The sequence below is a fragment of the Castanea sativa genome, chromosome 10, assembly GCF_040712315.1.
Source record: "Castanea sativa cultivar Marrone di Chiusa Pesio chromosome 10, ASM4071231v1".
Taxonomy (NCBI): Eukaryota; Viridiplantae; Streptophyta; class Magnoliopsida; order Fagales; family Fagaceae; genus Castanea; species Castanea sativa.
In genome coordinates, this window is record NC_134022.1 from 19460378 (window position 1) to 19478170 (window position 17793).

Below are 17793 nucleotides of genomic sequence, written 5' to 3' on the forward strand. Positions count from 1 at the left end.
TCGGCTTGCGTCCGAGGAGAGTTTCTTTGCTGTTCTCATTTATTGAACACGCTGGTAACAACAATCTATCCTATTTTTCTCTTATCCAACATCCATAGTCTAGGTTTCAAGACCACACTCTACAAATTGTTATTGTATAAGGCTCTTTGGGCCTGAGTCCACCTAGCGATTGGACCAGGTACAATCACCACCTACAATTGGCGCCGTTTGTGGGAACCTAGGGCTGAAGGAATTGGAGCGTTATGGTGGGCTTAGATTCACATCGTGCAGAGTCTCAAGGGTCCTAGCGTGAAGATCACTTTGAACGTCTCGAGCGTCAGAGGGATTGGGAGGGAAGTGTGCATACGGTACACCCCGGTGCAAGCCATTCGCATGATGGAAGCAGAGCCACCCATGAGGATGACGCCAAGGCCATGCAGAAAGAGATTGACCACCTTAAGAAAAAATTATGCCGTGTTAGATGAAGGCAAGCTTCACCTCTTTCCGATCCTTCCTCTGGGGGCTCCCAGGGAAGCAGTTACAATCCAAGGTCCAAGACCCCTCCTAGCGAAACCTTCTCTTACGAGAGGGATGAGCTTCCGGGTTGTAGGCATAAAAAGTTTCTCTCTAGGGGCTTAGAAAATGACGCTATGAGCAGGGCGTTGCATCAGATCTCCAAGTCCTCTTTCTCACGTAGGATCGAGAAGGGAAAACTTCCATGACGGTTCACCCAACCCACCTTCACCATCTATAATGGTAGGACGGACCCAGTTGAGCATGTGAATCATTTTAATCAGAGGATGGCAGTACACTCTCAGAACGAGACCTTGATGTGCAAAGTATTTCCCTCTAGCTTGGGACCTGTTGCTATGAGATGGTTTAATGGACTGAAAGCGGGTTCTGTTGATTCTTTCATGGAACTCACTAGGGCATTCGCGTCCCGATTCATTACATGCAGCAGAGTTCCTCAGCCTTTGGACTCATTATTATCTATGGCCATGAAGGAGGGTGAGACCTTGAAAACGTATTCTGACAGATACTAGGAGATGTTTAATGAAATCGACGGCGATTTTGACGAAGTGGCAATTAACACTTTCAAGGTGGGCCTCCCAACTGATCACGATTTAAGGAAATCTTTGATCAAGAAGCCCGTGTGGAGCGTACGTCGGCTTATGAATCGCATTAACGAGTATAAAAGAGTTGAGGAAGACCAACAACAAGGTAAGGGTAAAGCGAAGGCTATCCCTCAAGAGAGGAGGGATTTCAGGTCGGATGGGTACAGTAATAACAGGTCGAGGAGAGATTTCTCTAGGCAATCTGGTTCAGCCACTCCTCAAGTAGTTAACACCGTATTCCGAGAACCAGTACACCAATTGTTGGAGAAAGTCCGCAAGGAGTCCTATTTCAAGTGGCCTAGTAAGATGGCAGGGGACCCTGCAAAGCGAAATCAGAACCTTGTTTGCCAATACCATCAGGATGTAGGCCATACTACCGAGAACTGCCGAACACTTTGGAATCATTTGGAACAGCTGGTCAGTGAAGGAAAGTTGAAGCAACATTATATCAACCCAGTGGTCAAGGAAGTAATTCGGGTTCGATTAACCAGAGGAATAATTCATCTCAACCCCCCTTGGGAACGATTAATGTCATCCTTGCAGCCCCAAGCAGGACCGGTTCCTGTCCTACTAGGGTGATGTCCGTATCACATATTCTCACCGAGGAGTCTAGCTCCAGGCCGAAAAGAATTAAAGGTGCTTCTCCGCCTATCATAGGCTTCTCGGACGAAGATAAAGTTGGGACCATCCAACCACATGATGACGCCCTAGTAGTTACTCTAAGGATAGGGAACTACGATGTGAAGAGGGTGATGGTCGATCAAGGTAGTGGTGCGGATATTATGTACCCTGATTTGTTTAGGGGGCTCAATTTGAAGCTTGAGAATCTTACGACTTACGATTCACCATTGATAAGTTTCGAAGGCAAGGCCGTCATACCGAAGGGACAAATTCGTTTGCCGGTACAGTCAGGTCCGGAAATAGTTGATGTGGATTTCATCGTGGTTGATGCTTATTCCCCATATACGGCCATCGTTGCAAGACCGTGGCTGCATGCTCTGGGTGCTGTTTCCTCAACTTTACATGTCAAAGTAAAGTTTCCGTCAGGAGGACAAATTGAGGAGATTCTGGGGAGTCAACTGGTAGCAAGGCAATGCATATCGGCAGCAATACTGCGTCAGGCCGAACCAGAATCCTCGGCCTTGGCTGCGGAAGACTTATAGCAATTAATGACTCTGGATGTGCCGGGTGCGGTGACAGCAGAGGAGGTAACGTGTGAAGAATTGGAAAAATTTCTTATTGATGATGACCTTGAAAGGTTCTTTCAAGTTGGGGTGCGACTACCACATCAAAAGAAGGTAGAATTGGTGATGTTTTTGAAAAGCAATAGTGATATATTTGCATGGGATCCCTACGAGGCTCCGGGGGTTGACCCAAGCTTCATTTACCATCATTTGAATGTCAATCCTGCCGTTGTCCCCAGGAGGCAACCACCTCGGCGTTCTTCCAAAGAACATGCCGAGGCCATCAAGGAGGAGGTGCTCAAGCTCAAAAGGGCTGGGGCTATTAAAGAAGTTTTTTTATCCAGAATGGCTGGCGCATACTGTTGTGGTAAAAAGAAGAGCGGAAAGTGAAGAGTATGTGTGGACTTCACAGACCTGAACAAAGCTTGTCCCAAAGACTCATTTCCAATGCCTCACATCGATCAACTAATGGACGCCACAGTTAGGCATCCTCGGATGAGTTTCCTGGATGCCTTCCAAGGCTATCACCACATACCTTTGGCGTTGGATGACCAGGAGAAAACCGCCTTCATTACTCCTACAGGAAATTATCACTATAAAGTGATGCCATTCGGTTTGAAAAATGCAGGGGCTACTTACCAAAGGATGATGACCAGGATGTTCAAGTCGCAGATTGGAAAGACTATTGAGGTGTATGTGGATGATATGGTAGTGCAGAGGAAGACGGTGCCCATGCATGTGAAAGATTTGGATGATACCTTTCAAACGCTTAGGAAGTACAAGTTGCGCCTTAATGCCTCCAAGTGCTCTTTTGGGGTGGGCTCTGGTAAGTTCCTAGGCTACATGGTGACTCATAGAGGAATAGAGATAAATCCGGCACAGGTCAGGGCCATTCATGGCTTGTGACCACCTCGGAATCCAAAGGAAGTTCAAAGGTTGACTGGGATGACTGCTGCTCTCAGCAGGTTTATCTCTCGGTCCGCTGATAGGTGCAGGCCCTTTTTCCAGCTGCTGAATAAGTGGAAATGATTCGAATGGACCGAGGAATGTGCTTCGGATTTTCATCAACTTAAAGAGTATCTTTCCCGGCCACCAATCATTTTTCGGCCAAAGATCGATGAAGTCCTGTTTGCATACTTAGCTGTAGCTATCCATGCAGTCAGTTTGGTTCTAATACGGGACGATAGCGGAGTACAGAGACCGGTTTACTACGTTAGCAAATCTTTGAATGAAGCCGAAGTGCGATATCTACCTTTGGAGAAGGAGATTTTGGCCGTAGTTCATGCTACGCGAAAGCTTCCTCATTATTTCCAATCCCATACCGTTGTGATTTTGACTCAACTTCCTCTCAAGTCGGTACTGCGAAGTGTTGACTACTCAAGGAGGGTAGCCAAGTGGGGAACTATTTTGGGAGCTTTCGATATCAAATATATGCCTCGCACCTCCGTGAAAGGCCATGTCCTTGCCGATTTGGTGGCAGAATTCGTCGAACCTTCATTAGAAGAAACCGCAAAGGAGTTGCACATGGATGAAAAATCAGTTGGCATGGTCACATGCGAAGGGCTTCTGGTCTAGAAAGTATATGTCGACGAGGCGGCGAATCAGAGAGGGTCAGGTGTCGGGCTCGTTTTGGTATCCCCTGAAGGAATCACCTTTGAAAAATCGTTGAGATTGGCGTTCTCAGCCACTAACAACGAAGCTGAGTATGAAGCGGTCTTAGTTGGTATGGGTATGGTTCAGAGAATGGGGGGAAAATCAGTTCATATGTCCTCAGATTCTCAGTTAGTCGTGGGCCAAGTGATGGGAACCATAGAGGCAAGGGATCCGAGAATGCAAGAATACCTGGCTAAGGTCAAATATTTATAATCCAAGTTTGATTCTTTCATCCTGACGCATGTCTCTCGAAATGGAAACACACATGCAGACTCATTGGCCACTCTGGCAACATCCTTGGCTCAGGGCTTGCCTAGAATTATCATCGTCGAAGACTTGTTAAAGCCTGCTTTAACAATCGCAAGTGCCATCCGTATCCATCAAGTAAGACTCGGACCTAGCTAGATGGACCCCGTAGTTTCTTTTCTAAAAAGTGATGTGTTGCCCGAGGAGAAGTCTGAAGCAGATAGGATTCGACGAAAGGCACCTCGATTATGGTTGTCCAAGGATCAGAAGCTGTATAAATGCTCCTTTTCCGGACCATACCTGCTGTGTGTACACCCTGAAGCGACGGAGACACTTTTGGAAGAATTGCACGAGGGGATTTGCGGAAGTCATACTGGAGGGAGATCCTTAGCCCATAGAGCTCTGACCCAAGGATATTGGTGGCCCAATATGTAGAGAGAGGCTCAGGACTACGCGAGAAAATGTGACCAATGCCAGAGATTTGAGCCTAACATCCATCAGCCTGGTGGTGTCCTTAATCCTGTGTCTAGTCCCTGGCCATTCGCTCAATGGGGACTGGACATAGTTGGGCCTTTCCCGAGAGCTACGGGAAATAAAAGGTGGCTACTCGTGGGAACTGATTACTTCACCTAGTGGGTTGAAACTGAGCCTTCATCAAATATTAGGGATGTAGACACCAAAAAATTTATCTGGAAGAACATTATCACTAGATTTGGGGTACCTCACACACTTATTTCTGATAATGGTGTGTAGTTTGACAGTAAAGCTTTCAGAACGTATTGTAGTGACTTGGACGTCACAAATAGATATTCCACTCCAGCTTATCCTCAGGAAAATGGGCAGGCCGAGGCCATTAACAAAGTTATAGTCAATGGACTTAAAAAGAGGCTGGATGATGCAAAGGGTAGATGGGTAGAAGAATTGCCACACGTTTTGTGGACATATCGGACTACACCACGAAGATCCACTGGGGAAACACCCTTTTCCATGACTTACGAGGCTGAGGAAGTGATACCTTTGGAATCTGGGTTTCCGACATTAAGGACGAGTTCTTTCAGCCCGGGAAATAATGATGGCTTGCTAGAGAAAAGCCTGGATCTAGTTGAAGAACGGCGAGAGGCCGCCATGGTACAACTGGCTTATTATCAGCAGAAGCTCAAACGGGGATATGATGCTCATGTGAAACTAAGGCCACTTGCGCCTGAAGATTTGATCTTGAGGAAAGTCATGGGTACTTCCAAGAATCCAGCGTGGGGAAAGTTAGCACTAACCTGGGAAGGACCATATCGAATTACTTCTGTAGCGGGTACAAGGTCATATCGCTTAGCTGATCTAGATGAAAAAATTGTACAACGCCCCTGGAATGTAAATAACCTACGAATGTATTACTATTAATAAAAGGCACTTTTGCCATTTGTTGTTCAGTTATCATTATGCAACATTTCAATTCGTTATTCTAAACATCAAACAGAAACTTGGTCATGCATGGTCCTCAAACCACATACCTCGTGGAAATTGATATCTTGTTAGATGTTAAACAGAACCTTAGTTACGTCGGGTCCTCGGACCTTCTACTTTGGGGAAATTAACATTTCAATTCGTTATTCTAAACATCAAACAGAAACTTGGTCCTGTATGGTCCTCGGACCACATACCTTGTGAAAATTGATATCTTGTTAGATGTTAAACAGAACCTTAGTTACGTCGGGTCCTCGGACCTTCTACTTTGGGTCATGCATGGTCCTCGGACCACATACCTCATGAAAATTGATATCTTGTTAGATGTTAAACAGAACCTTAGTTACGTCGGGTCCTCGAACCTTCTACTTTGGGGAAATTAACACTTCGTTCCTTCATTCTAAGCACCTAATACAAACCATGCCTTGATGTACCGATGAATCATGTAAGTTTAATTGTTTACTTTGTGCCCCTAACTAAATTTTTAGTTAAGTCTTGGATCGTGTGTTGTTGTACTTCATATATTATAGTTTCGATGCATGATTTATCTGCTGATAACTAAGATTAATAAAATGAATGTGCTTTTATGGGGGCCTGTTAGTGTTTGGGGTGTTGTAAAGACTTCACTGTGCATTAAGGTGAAGCGAATTAGTATTTTCCTACTGAAGATTGGAAACCAGTTGAATAGCAACCTTTCAAACTTCCCTTTAATCTTTGTCAATGGATACATTGGAAATAAAATTTTGAAATAAAAAGGTTAAAATGAAAGTCCTAATACAAAAAACTCATCGCATAAGGAAAAGGGGTCCTAAGTGGCCTAAGCCTTAAGCCTTGGTGGGGGGGTCCTGCTTGGATGTGCTGGCAGCCCCTTTAGTTTTGTTGTCCTCCTCTGTTTGTTTTAGCTCCACTTCGAATGAGGTCTGGACTTGTTTCCCTTTGTCTTTTGCCACCGGTGGAGGAACATTGGGCTCGGCATCCTTGCTTGGAGGCTTCTCGGCTTCATCGTCTTGTTCCTTCTCTTTATTAGAACCAGCAGGTTCTTTAGGAGTTGGAATGGGCTCTTGAATGACGGATGGATGCGGTGAAGGCGCTGTCTCGTGGGTAGGTGCGACAGGAGGAAGCTCTTCGAGCACTTGGATGTCCTGAGGAAGCCAAATGTTCTCAGGTTTCCTCAACTCGGAAGTCGTGGGAATCCTTGCCACATTCAGAGCTTCTGCCCACACTTGTTGGCAATACTCCCTGCATAACTCTGCCAACTCCTCCATCAAGCGATCTTCTGTCGCCTCGACCCCTTTATTGTAAGCAGCCTTCTTGGCAGCCTTCGTAGTTTCCTTGAGGTTGCGAACCTCTTCCTTCATTTGGACGAGCTCTTTATTTAAGGTAGAGTTTTCTTGCTCAGCTTTAGACAAGTCCTCGTCCCTTTGACGCAGAAGTTTGCGTTGCCCCTCCACTTGAGTTTTAATCGTTTTAAGGCTGGCCTCGGCACCATTTCTCTCCCTCTTCTCCTCTGCCAACTGCCTGGTTAGGTTCTCATTCTCCACAAGGGCTTGGCCTAAGGCCTTCTCGGTCTCCTGTCTAACCTCAAGTTCAGCTGTAGCCTTCTTCCAAGAGTCTTCCACCCATTTTTCTGCAGCAAAGACTTCTTGTATGGCTTGCGTTAAAGTATTAAAATAAATGCATTATTGTTGAAGCAAATTCAAAGTACATGTGAACGATTTTTTTGCTAAAATGTAATGAAAGCAGTAAGATGGAGGTAAATGCGGGACACTCACCAAAGTCAAGTCCCTTTTGAGGGAGAGAAAAAGATGTGGCTGAGTCATCTTGTTTAGGGCTTCCATGTCCTTTGGCAGGAGAAGAGGCCGCTCCAAAGCCTCCGCCAGGTGATGAGCGTGTCCTTGTTGGAACGCCCTGATGTTGAACTGGCAGGAGTTGGGGCCCCATCTAGCTTCAGTGCAGGAGACCAGTTTGTCTGTGTACGGCGTACCTCAGCCAGGTCAGGGCTTTCCCCACTTTCTACTGAGGAAGCACGCAACTTACCCTTGCCTACTTTCTGTCACTGCGGTTGTTGCTTAAGCTTTTTTTACCTTTCCATATCTGCCTCCTCGGCCTCATTCTTCCTCTTCTTCTTAGGTTCCGGGAGGGGAATCTTAGGGTCAGTGGGAGGAAGGGGTGGTGGCAGAAGGGGAGGGGGTTGCGACCCAACCGCACCCTTCTTGGAAGCCTGGGTGCCCCTCCTAGTCATCAACTTTCTAAGGGTTGACATGTCGTCTTCCTCGGAGCTGGAGTCGGGCTATGCTATCACTAAACTCTTTATACCGGAAGTTTCTGCAGGCACCTGTTCTTCGTCCGAGAGGATGACGAGATGATCCTCTTGAGGTCTTTCAGCTTCTTCAAGGTGAAACTAATCAATTTCCTCGTCTAGGGATTGTTGTGAGGACGCAGGTTCTTCTCGGATGGCTGTTGTTTGGGAGTGTGCCGAGAGAGGAACTGCTGCGATGGGACGGGAGTATAGGATGACGAAGGGGTCGTCTGGGAGTTCGTGGATAGAAAGGAAGCCTTGTCTTGAAATGTCTATCCTTTTGTGTCTTTGGTCTCTTGCGGTGATCGCGTTGCCAATTACTTGGAAGTTTTCTGATAAAGGATCGTATCCTAATATCAGATGGGCTGCCCTCACTTGCAAGTCTTTGCTAACAAATACTTTGGATTGAAGAACGCGATTGAGGTCTGCAACGCTGCAAAGGCTCAGACGAGGCCGCACGTGTTGTTTGTCTACAAAAACATTCAAATAGACAAGTATAGTTAAGTTAGCAGTGAACATCAACTACAAGGATAATAATGAACGGTATAACTAGAAATGATGAAGATTATAGGACTAAGTCGCAGGTTAGGGAATCTAACTCCTATAGAATCACACCTGGGTCTCCCCACTTGACTGGGCAATGAGGACCGTCAGACCAGTTTTCCGAGGCGATGAGATAGTCGTCTTTCATGCATTTGTTGGATTTGGGAAGGCAGGATATTAGCCTAACAATGCTAGATCTGGATTTAAGGTAATACCCTACGTCTTTAAGCTTGTGGCACTCATACATATAAACGACATCGTGCAATGTGAGGTTCAAACCCATTTGCTCGTTTAAAGCGTCGACGCAACCTAAGATTCTAAACACATTGGGTGTACATTGGTTTGGGCATAATCTATGGTTGCGTAGGTATTCGCTGGTTACGTTTCTCATAGGAAGGGTCATCCCACCCTCTAGAAAGGCGATGATGGGAATAATCACTTCTCCCTCTGTCCTAGCATTACCTATGGCTTCTGCAGGGCAATACCTTAGGCCTACGTCTGGAGGGATATAGTACTTGGCCCGAAAACCCTCCATACCGGCGTTGGTATCTACTAAACACTTAAATCTACCCATTTGGTGGGAGTAAGAACAGGTGTTTGGAAAGGGAAATGATGTAATTGGTATCCGAGGACAATAGCCGAAGAGAAATGAATAAAGAGGATTGAGAACTTACGGGAAGTGCCTAGACGATTCTTCACCAGCTTCTTGAGAGGAAAGAAAATGAGCGATTTTTAGATTTGATTGATTTCTGAAAGGTTAGAGTTAAGTTCGGTTCCCTAGGCGTGTTAGCGTGTGGGAGGTGGCCTTGAATCAGAAGTATCCTGCCCAAATTTTTAGAAAAAAACCTGGGCCGTTATATGCGAATCTCGCCGTTGAACGTGGGGAACAAGATGTAACTCGTAGTCATTAATGCGGATGTTGCAGGTTTCGAAGCGTCAGGGGCGGTTTAAAAGAAGTAGACTGACCCTTACACATATGGCAATTCGTGGAGCATGCGGAGATTCTGCCGTTGGATCAAAACTCCATTTCTCTCCTCGGATGGGAAGAAAAATGAAGTTTTGAGGGGCTATTGTGGGGGTAAAGTAGATAAAATATTTATTTGGGCCTTGGGCTTGATTTGGCTGTGTAAGTTTGTCCGAGCAGGGTTTTTTGAAGCCCACAAGCCAGTTCACACTACGAAGGGTGGAGGAGTCGTCCGAGGAAGATTACCTCTTCGGACAGGCCCAGCAAAGGTCATGGGACATGCCAAGGGGTTTAAAAACTGAATTCCGGAAGATCTGTTGGGTAAAGGCATGATCCATGCACTGGAAGGAAGGAAGAACGTATGAGAGATATCAAAGGAGAAAAAAATGCTACCACCGCATTAAAGGCTTTGCACCTACCTCTCTGGCCGCATTAATGGGGAAATGACCTCTGAACAGTGAGGTTCAGCCTTCCAGCTAATATTTGAAGGTTTCAAGAAGGTGCTGGTTGTAACAAGTATCTATTGAAGAGATTGGTGATACACGCGGAAGAAGAAGAAGATAGATATAAAAGGGAGAGGAGGCAAAAGAAAGAGGGGGACTTGAACTGGAATTGTAATAGTGTTCTGAAAAAGAAAGAAAAGTAATACAAGTTGTCCTCGGCTTGCGTCCGAGAAGAGTTTCTTTACTGTTCTCTTATCCAACATTCATAGTCTAGGTTTCAAGCCCACACTCTACAAATTGTTATTGTATAAGGCTCTTTAGGCCTGAGTCCACCTAGCGATTGGACCGGGTACAATCGCCACCTACAATAATTATGTAATTTAATTTTTTATTAAATTATGTTTTACATATATATATATATATCACTATTTATTTTTATTGAATACAAAATATATTATATATTCCATTACATAAAACTTATAAAATAAAAAAATACTTTTAAAAAACATATATGCTATTTAATTTAACTTACAATTTTTATATTATTTTCTTATAAAATAATTGCATTACATTTTTTTCCCGCCCTGCGTTTGCTACTAGTTCAACCTATACCACAATAAAATGAGTGGAGACCTTTATATTTCTTTTGAGGGACTCCCAAACAATATTTTCTAAAATTGATTTTTTTTTTTTTTAATGTTAATCCCGCATTCTCTTAGTAACCCAAAAGCACATAATTAACGTGGAGCCTAAACCGAAAGCACGTAATTAATGTTAAGAGACCGAGGTTACTGGTTAGTGATTAGAGATTAGTGATTGCATAAAAACAAAAGGAAAGTGAGTAATGCTATTTTGGACAATTTGCCTTGTGGATTCATGTCCCCATGTGTCACATTTATTGAGAACCAAGCGTGTCGAATGCAAGCACTATCGTGACCTTTTGGCTTTTTGTTATGATATGTTCTTCTTTTCCTGTATTCTTCAATTGGCCAGAAAACTGCAAAATAAGGAAAGTTTTGAAATGTCAGCTAACCGATTTGACGGCTTATGAGTAATTCATGCTTTTATACATCAATGTTAAATAGACCTCTTTTAGAAAGGGCTACATTAGCATCCACAGCCCATTTGCAAATGTAAACCAATTTTTCAAATAAGCCCAAAAACGTCACTCCATCAGTTATTGTAAAAGCTAACAATTGTAAATTTTTTTGCAATTCAGTTACAGTGTAATTCTAAATGTAGAATGCACTATAGCTAAATTGTAAATGTAAATAATATTATTTAATTCTCTCTCTCTCTCTCTCTCTCTCTCTCTCTCTCTCTCTCTCTCTCTCTCTCATTATTTCTCTGCTCTCTTCCTTCTCTCTTCAGACCCAAAACCCATAGCCACCACACCACGGTGGATCGGCTTGGCTGACGGCGACGACGTGGCTTGGTTTCTCTCTCTCTGGTTGACGGCGGCAACATGGATCGGTGTTGGTTTGTGTTGGATTTTTGGAATGGGTTTTAGAGTGGTGATTGGGTGGTGTTTGGGTGGTTGAACAAAATTAGGGTGTGCTCGCCGTGGATCTGAGTTTACCAGTGTAAATCTGGGATTTGCTTATCGTGGGTTTGTCGCCATGGGTTTGGGTTTTGCTTGCCGTGGGTCTGCATTTGCTCACCTTGAGTCTATTTTTTTTTTTTTTTTGGTGGTGGGTTTTGCTCATAGTCATGCTCTTCAATGGTGGTGGTTCACAGTGGTTGCTGGGTATGAGGTGTGGGTTGGTTTCAAGTTTGATGGTTCATTGTGTGGGTCACAATGGGTCACGGTGTAGTTCATGGTTGTAGTTGAAGTATGGGCCACGGTGGGGTTCATAGTTGTGGTCGAGGTGTCACAGGTGTGGGTCACGGTGGATCATGGTGTGGTTGAGGTGTAGGTCACGGTGGTTGTGGGTTGTGTTGTTTTGGTAGTGCTGGGTGGCGGTGGGTTGCTGTGTTTTTTTTTTTTTTTTGTAGTGTTGATGATCAGAGAGGGTGGTGTTGATGGTTTGAGTTTTTTTTTTTTTTGGTGTTGACGGTAGAATATGGGTTGCTGGTGGTGTCAAGTGTGTGTAGTGCAGCGGTGCTGGTGATTGTGGTTCTTGAACAGAAAGAAAGAGAGAGAAAGAATAAATAATGTGTTGTATTGTAAATGATGGTGATTGTGAGATATATTATTTTATTGTGTAAAAATATTATTTTAATAAGTAGGATAGGAAAATAAAAGTTGGGATGCTGGAAGTATTGTAAAATTGTATTGTATAATTGATAAAGTGATTTTTTGGGATGGTAAAATAAGATAGAATGGAAAAAACCATTGTGGGTGCTATTAAAGTTTGAATGCTAAAATATTCAAGAAGATAATGGAAAGCAATTTTTTAGTGGAAAAAATAAATGGTATGTGTTGTGTTGTGTTGATTTGCTTTTTGTAACTTACACCCCCCCTAAAAAAAAAAAAAAGGAAGACGGTAATTTGGTAATTTTTATATAATTTTGCAGTAGATATTTGAAAAGTAATAGATTGTTAGAGGACTAAGGTCTAAAGTTATTTGCCCATCCAACACCAGCAATGGATGAAAACATTTTTCTTGTTTGCATTGTTGGATTGCTAGAGCCTAGAAAGTAGAAACTAGAAAGATAAATAGAAGTGAATTTTGTGCTATATAGATTTAGTTTGATTTTCTTAATATTCTTTCATTTGATTGGTTCAATATGGTGCATTGGGTTTTTTGTGGTGACTTAATATGTAATATTCAACCAATTTACAACATTATTGAAGAAAAATACAATGTGGATAAAGTGTTTGTGGAGTGGAGAGTGGAGATTCATTGAGGAAAATTCGCCACTTCACTAGTCTTCTTCAAGAGAACAACACTTTGTTCTCTGTGTCTCAAGTATCCTTTACCTACTCGCGAATGGCCTAAAGCCATCAGCAAGAATTGTGTTTGTAAAAACTGTTGAATCTTTTGAGGCTTTCAATTTTATGACATTCATAATAGTTGGGATGAAACTATTCTGTGTCACATTGAAAAATAAAAAAGGATAGTTTAAGATGTGAAATTCCAGTGTCGGATTATGTGTTGATAATATATACACACCCACACACACACCCACACACATAAGTAACTAATTTAAAGTAGATTAATCCGTTAACAACCTTATATATGGTGGCTCAAGACACTTCTTAGTAATTTTAATGAAGATGTTTAAGGTTTAAATTACTACTTTCCTGTTATAACTATCAAATTAAACCAAGAGTCTTATAGTATAACTAGTTGGCATTTCTTAGTATTTCTAATGGAAACATTCTACATTCAAATTCACAAACTCCTAAACTCTCGATATAAGATTAAATTGACAACCACCTTGTTTAACTTCCACTTATACATGTTTTGAGAGCAAGATCTTGCAATCTAACTGAAAATTTGAATGGTATGGAGAAATCAAAATGTTACATGTGATAATTTTAAAAATTGGGATAAAATTTCCACTAATAAAAGATGTAAATTCATTCCAAATAAAAAATACATGTGTGGGATAAAATGGTTATTGCTATTTTTTACAATAAAAATCATTATTAAATTGAATAACTAACTAAAATAAAGGTGAAAATACACTTTTGGTTCCTAAATTTTGGGCCGATTCTCGATTTAGCCCCTAAATTGATTTTGCTCATAGGTTAGTTCCTGATTTTAGAAAATCATTTTTATTTTTGTCCTTGTCATCAACCCAGTAACAGAAAAATCTGAGGTGACAGATGGAATGCACTGTGTCCACAGTAAATGCTAACGTAATTAATAAAATAATAATAAAATATTTTATTTGATATTTTTTAAATGCCACCTCAGCATTTTTTAAATTAAAAAAGACACGTAATATTTTCTAAATTAAAAAATAAAAATAATTTTTATTTTTCAATTATAATTTAATTCAAAAAAATAATAAAAAATGAAAATAAAGGAAGTTCAGATCTCAAGCTCTCTCTCAAGCTCATCTTAGTATTTTTATTTTATTTTTCAATTTGACTCTCTCTCTCTCTCTCTCTCTCTTCAAAAGCAAGTTCAGATCTCTCTATCTAACTCACCCTCTCTCTTTTCCTCTCTTACTGGTGGTGGTGGTAGAGTCATCCCACAATGAGGACATGAAGGAATAGCGGCGGACGAAGCGATAGTCAACGGACTGGACCTCAGATCAAGCTCTCTAAAGCTCTAAAGCTCTAGAGCTCGACAGACTAGTGTTTTACTTACCCAAACGAAAATCTCTAAAGCTCTCTCTTAGATTGGTGGTGATGGTTGTTGAGGTGGAGATCGGTGGTTGTGGGTTTAATCTGGGCTCAGATCGGTTGGGTGTGGCCATGGGTCTTCACTCTTCAGCCATGGGTCGGTGGGGAAGATGGGTTTTCAACCATGGGTCTTAGGGAAGAAGAACAAGAAAGCTATGACAATTAGTTTGTTTTTAGAGTTCATGGGTTTGACTTGTTGTAGAATTCGGTGTTGATTTTGTTAGAATTTGTTGAGTTTGATCATCCAAATGGGTTGGCCGATTAAATATGTTGGGGAAGTACATGTTCTTACGTTCTTCCAAAAAAAAAATAGTAATGAAAAGCAATAAAAAAATTACAAATTTAATTATTTAATTTAATTAGATTTAAGGTTTTGTTTTGTTTTGTTTTTTTTATTTTATTTTTATATTTTGTGACATGGTTTTTTTTATTATTAAAATGTTGATGTATCATTTTGTAAAAGCAAAATTTTTTAAATATTATTTTATTAACCAAATTAGCATTTACTGTGTACACAGTACATTCCATCTGCCACCTCAAATTTTTTTATTACTAGGTTGATGGTGAGGATCAAAATAAAAATGATTTTTTGAAATCAAGGATTGATTTACAAGCGAAATCAATTTAAGAAATAAAAAATCAGTCCAAAATGTTGAAACCAAAAATATATTTTTTCCCAAAATAAATAGACATATATATCTCCCAGAATAAACTTTAGATAACATCCACAAAAAAAAAAAAACCCAATAATTGAGCAAAACAACTAGAAGTATGTCCCACGTTTAAAGTAAAATCTAGAATGAACCACTATAATGATTACGAATGACACCACCTACTTTTAATGTACTAGGATTATCTTTCGAACTACCATCTCTCCACTAACTACAACTCGCCACATGGGTGAGTTATGACTTTTTCTATGCAACTATCTGTGGCACTAGAAGAACTCCCAAAAGATCCAAGATGTAATTATTTCAGTCAACCTAGCTTATATTAGTTTTAGCGGCACATTAAATAAGTTGGACCACTTGATAAGGGATTAGAAGAGAGAATTACAAATTGGTTCACATCTATTTCAAAATAAAATAAAATAAAATTTGTTCACATCAATGGTGCATGGGTTGCAAGCTATGGTCAAACCTAGGGGTGTCCAACAACAACCGAGACCCGATTCACCCGGCCAGCCCGTCCTACTTGGCCCGAAAATCGGCCTACCCGACGCCGGTGACGGTCGGCGGCGGGTCTTCTCCACGAAAAACTGATCTAGGCAGGTCGGATGGCGGGTTTTCTTCTCCAAAACCCAATGAACCCGATCCGACCGACGAAACTCGTGAAAGAAGACCGGATCTACCTAGATCCACTAAGATCCGGTGAAGATTTGGTAGTTTGTGGTTAGATCCGGCGATGAGATGTAAGTTTTCTCTTAAATCTGGGCTTGAGGTGGTGTTTTTTGCTTCAATCTCGTGGTTGTCACACAGATCCGGTGAGGGTGGTGATGATTCGACGAAGATCCGGCGATGAGATGGAAATTCTTGTTCAAATCTGGGCTTGTGTTGGTCTTTCTTGCTTCAATCCCGTGGTTGTCGCACAGATTGGGCGAAGATTCAGCAAGATCCAGCGAAGAGTCAGTGAAGATTGGGCGAGATCCGGCGAAGATTTAGCTATTTTCGACAAAGATTCGGCAAAGATTGGAGGTTGAAACTCACTCCGACTTCGACCGACCCGACTGTTGTCCACCAAAGCCCAATCCGACTCGACCCCGAAGTTGTCGGCGGTCAGCTGCGGGTCGTTCAACCTCCCACTCGATGGTAGCGGGTCGGTTTCGGGTTGGGCATAAACCCGACCCGGACCGACCTGTGAACACCCCTAGTCAAACCATTTTGATGTGATTCCAGATGGTCAATAAAAGGACTTGTAAATATAAAAGGCTACAGTGAGATTTCAGTTGTAACACGGGTTTCTATTGTTGTGATATATGAAGTATTTATTTTATGGATTTTGCTAATGTGTGCTCTTTGAGCACACAATAATTTATCATTTTTGAAAAAAAAATTTCAAGAATTGAAAAATTTTTGACAACTTTTTTAATTTTTGAAATTTTTTTTCAAAAATGGATAGGTTAATGTGTGCCACCGGACCCTTATTTTATTGACTAATTAAGATGATTGGATATTTTGTTTAACCAAACATATTCTAATAATAAAAAATTTCTTTTTTCCGGTGGCTAGGTTTTCTCTTTAGAAAACCTTAGAGCTAGAGCAGTGGAACGCCTCGCCTACCTTAGGTAGGTCTTCTTTCTCCCTTTTGGGTATAATCTTTGCCACACCATCCCGTTTTCAACCATGGAGGACATTATTGGACGCTGGGCTAATCTATCTCTCAACACAAAAGAAACTCAAACCATAGAGTTGGGAGTCTCACAATACCGAAACAGATAATAATAGGATCTTGGTGGTAAAGTTCTTCACTAAACGGCGATCAAACATGGAAGCCATCACGTGCACGCTACGAAGTATGTGGAGATCGGGTGGAGCTTTCAAAATTAGAGACCTTGGTTCTAACACTGCACTACTCTTGTTCGACGACGAGGCGAATGTGAACTGTATCCTCATGCAGGGACCATGGTCCTTTGACAAGTATCTAATTGGTTTGTATAAACCTGGTGATGACGCCTCTGTGGACGATGCATCATTCAATAGAGCTTCCTTTTGGATTCAAATCCATGGGCTTCCAATCCGCAGAATAAGTAAGGTAAATGCTGAGGCTATTGGCCAAACTCTAGGCATAGTTGAACGTATTGATGATTTTAGTTCAAGCGATCGCCATGGTAAGTGCATAAGGGTCCGGGTTAACATTGATATCACTCAATCACTTTGTCGAGGAAGGATGGTGAACCTAGGGGGCAAAAACCTCAATGGATTTCTTTCCAATATGATTGTCTCCCTATTTTCTGCTATTAGTGTAGTCTTTTGAATCATGACGAGAAGGACTGCGCACTATGGTTGAGAAGCAAAGGCAGATTGCATAAAGATGAACAATAGTATGGGGGTTGGATGCGAGCAACGATGGAGAGATTTTTTAAGTCACTGCCTATAACTAACCAAGGTGGTGGCCAACCCGTTAAGACCGACAGACCACAAAGGCCCTCCTCGACATTTTGCTTGACTGTATTAGAAGACCATGAAGAGACTAGGATTAAGGAAACCATGGGAAGCCCGATATCACGGCATACAGATAATGAGAAGGAAATTGATATGGCTTTGATGCCTGAATCTAGTGAACCCGTGGATGTGGTGAATAATGTAGACACTACAAATAGAACGTCACCCACTGTGGAGAACCATGGCCCAGACCCAAAACCAAGTAATAAGGAAATCCTCTCGAATCCAACTCTGTTCCAGTCACACCTTTAGGAACTTGACCAAGAACTGATTCAATTTCCTGCAACCCAGCCATGTACTTGTTTGGGGGAAGCGATGTCAGATGGGGTTTTAGTTGGAAAAACACAAGTTGTTCTCTTAGATGACCTGGACATGATGGGTGCTCAACGTATGGATACTACTGATATTCAGGTAATTAGTTCTGAGAATGGGAGTGTGGAGCATGTGC

General features: G+C 42.0%; 1 protein-coding gene across 1 annotated transcript; it reads left to right on the forward strand.

The window, feature by feature from the left end:
• Positions 1-16668: 16668 nt before the first annotated feature.
• Positions 16669-17157, forward strand: LOC142612174 (uncharacterized). Its single transcript, XM_075784289.1, has one exon. The coding sequence runs from the start codon at positions 16669-16671 to the stop codon at positions 17155-17157; it is 489 nt and encodes a 162-aa protein (XP_075640404.1).
• Positions 17158-17793: the final 636 nt, after the last annotated feature.

Excerpts from the sequence above, each read along its gene's own strand:
- LOC142612174 (XM_075784289.1), top strand. The coding sequence starts at position 16,669 with ATGGAAGCCATCACGTGCACGCTACGAAGTATGTGGAGATCGGGTGGA.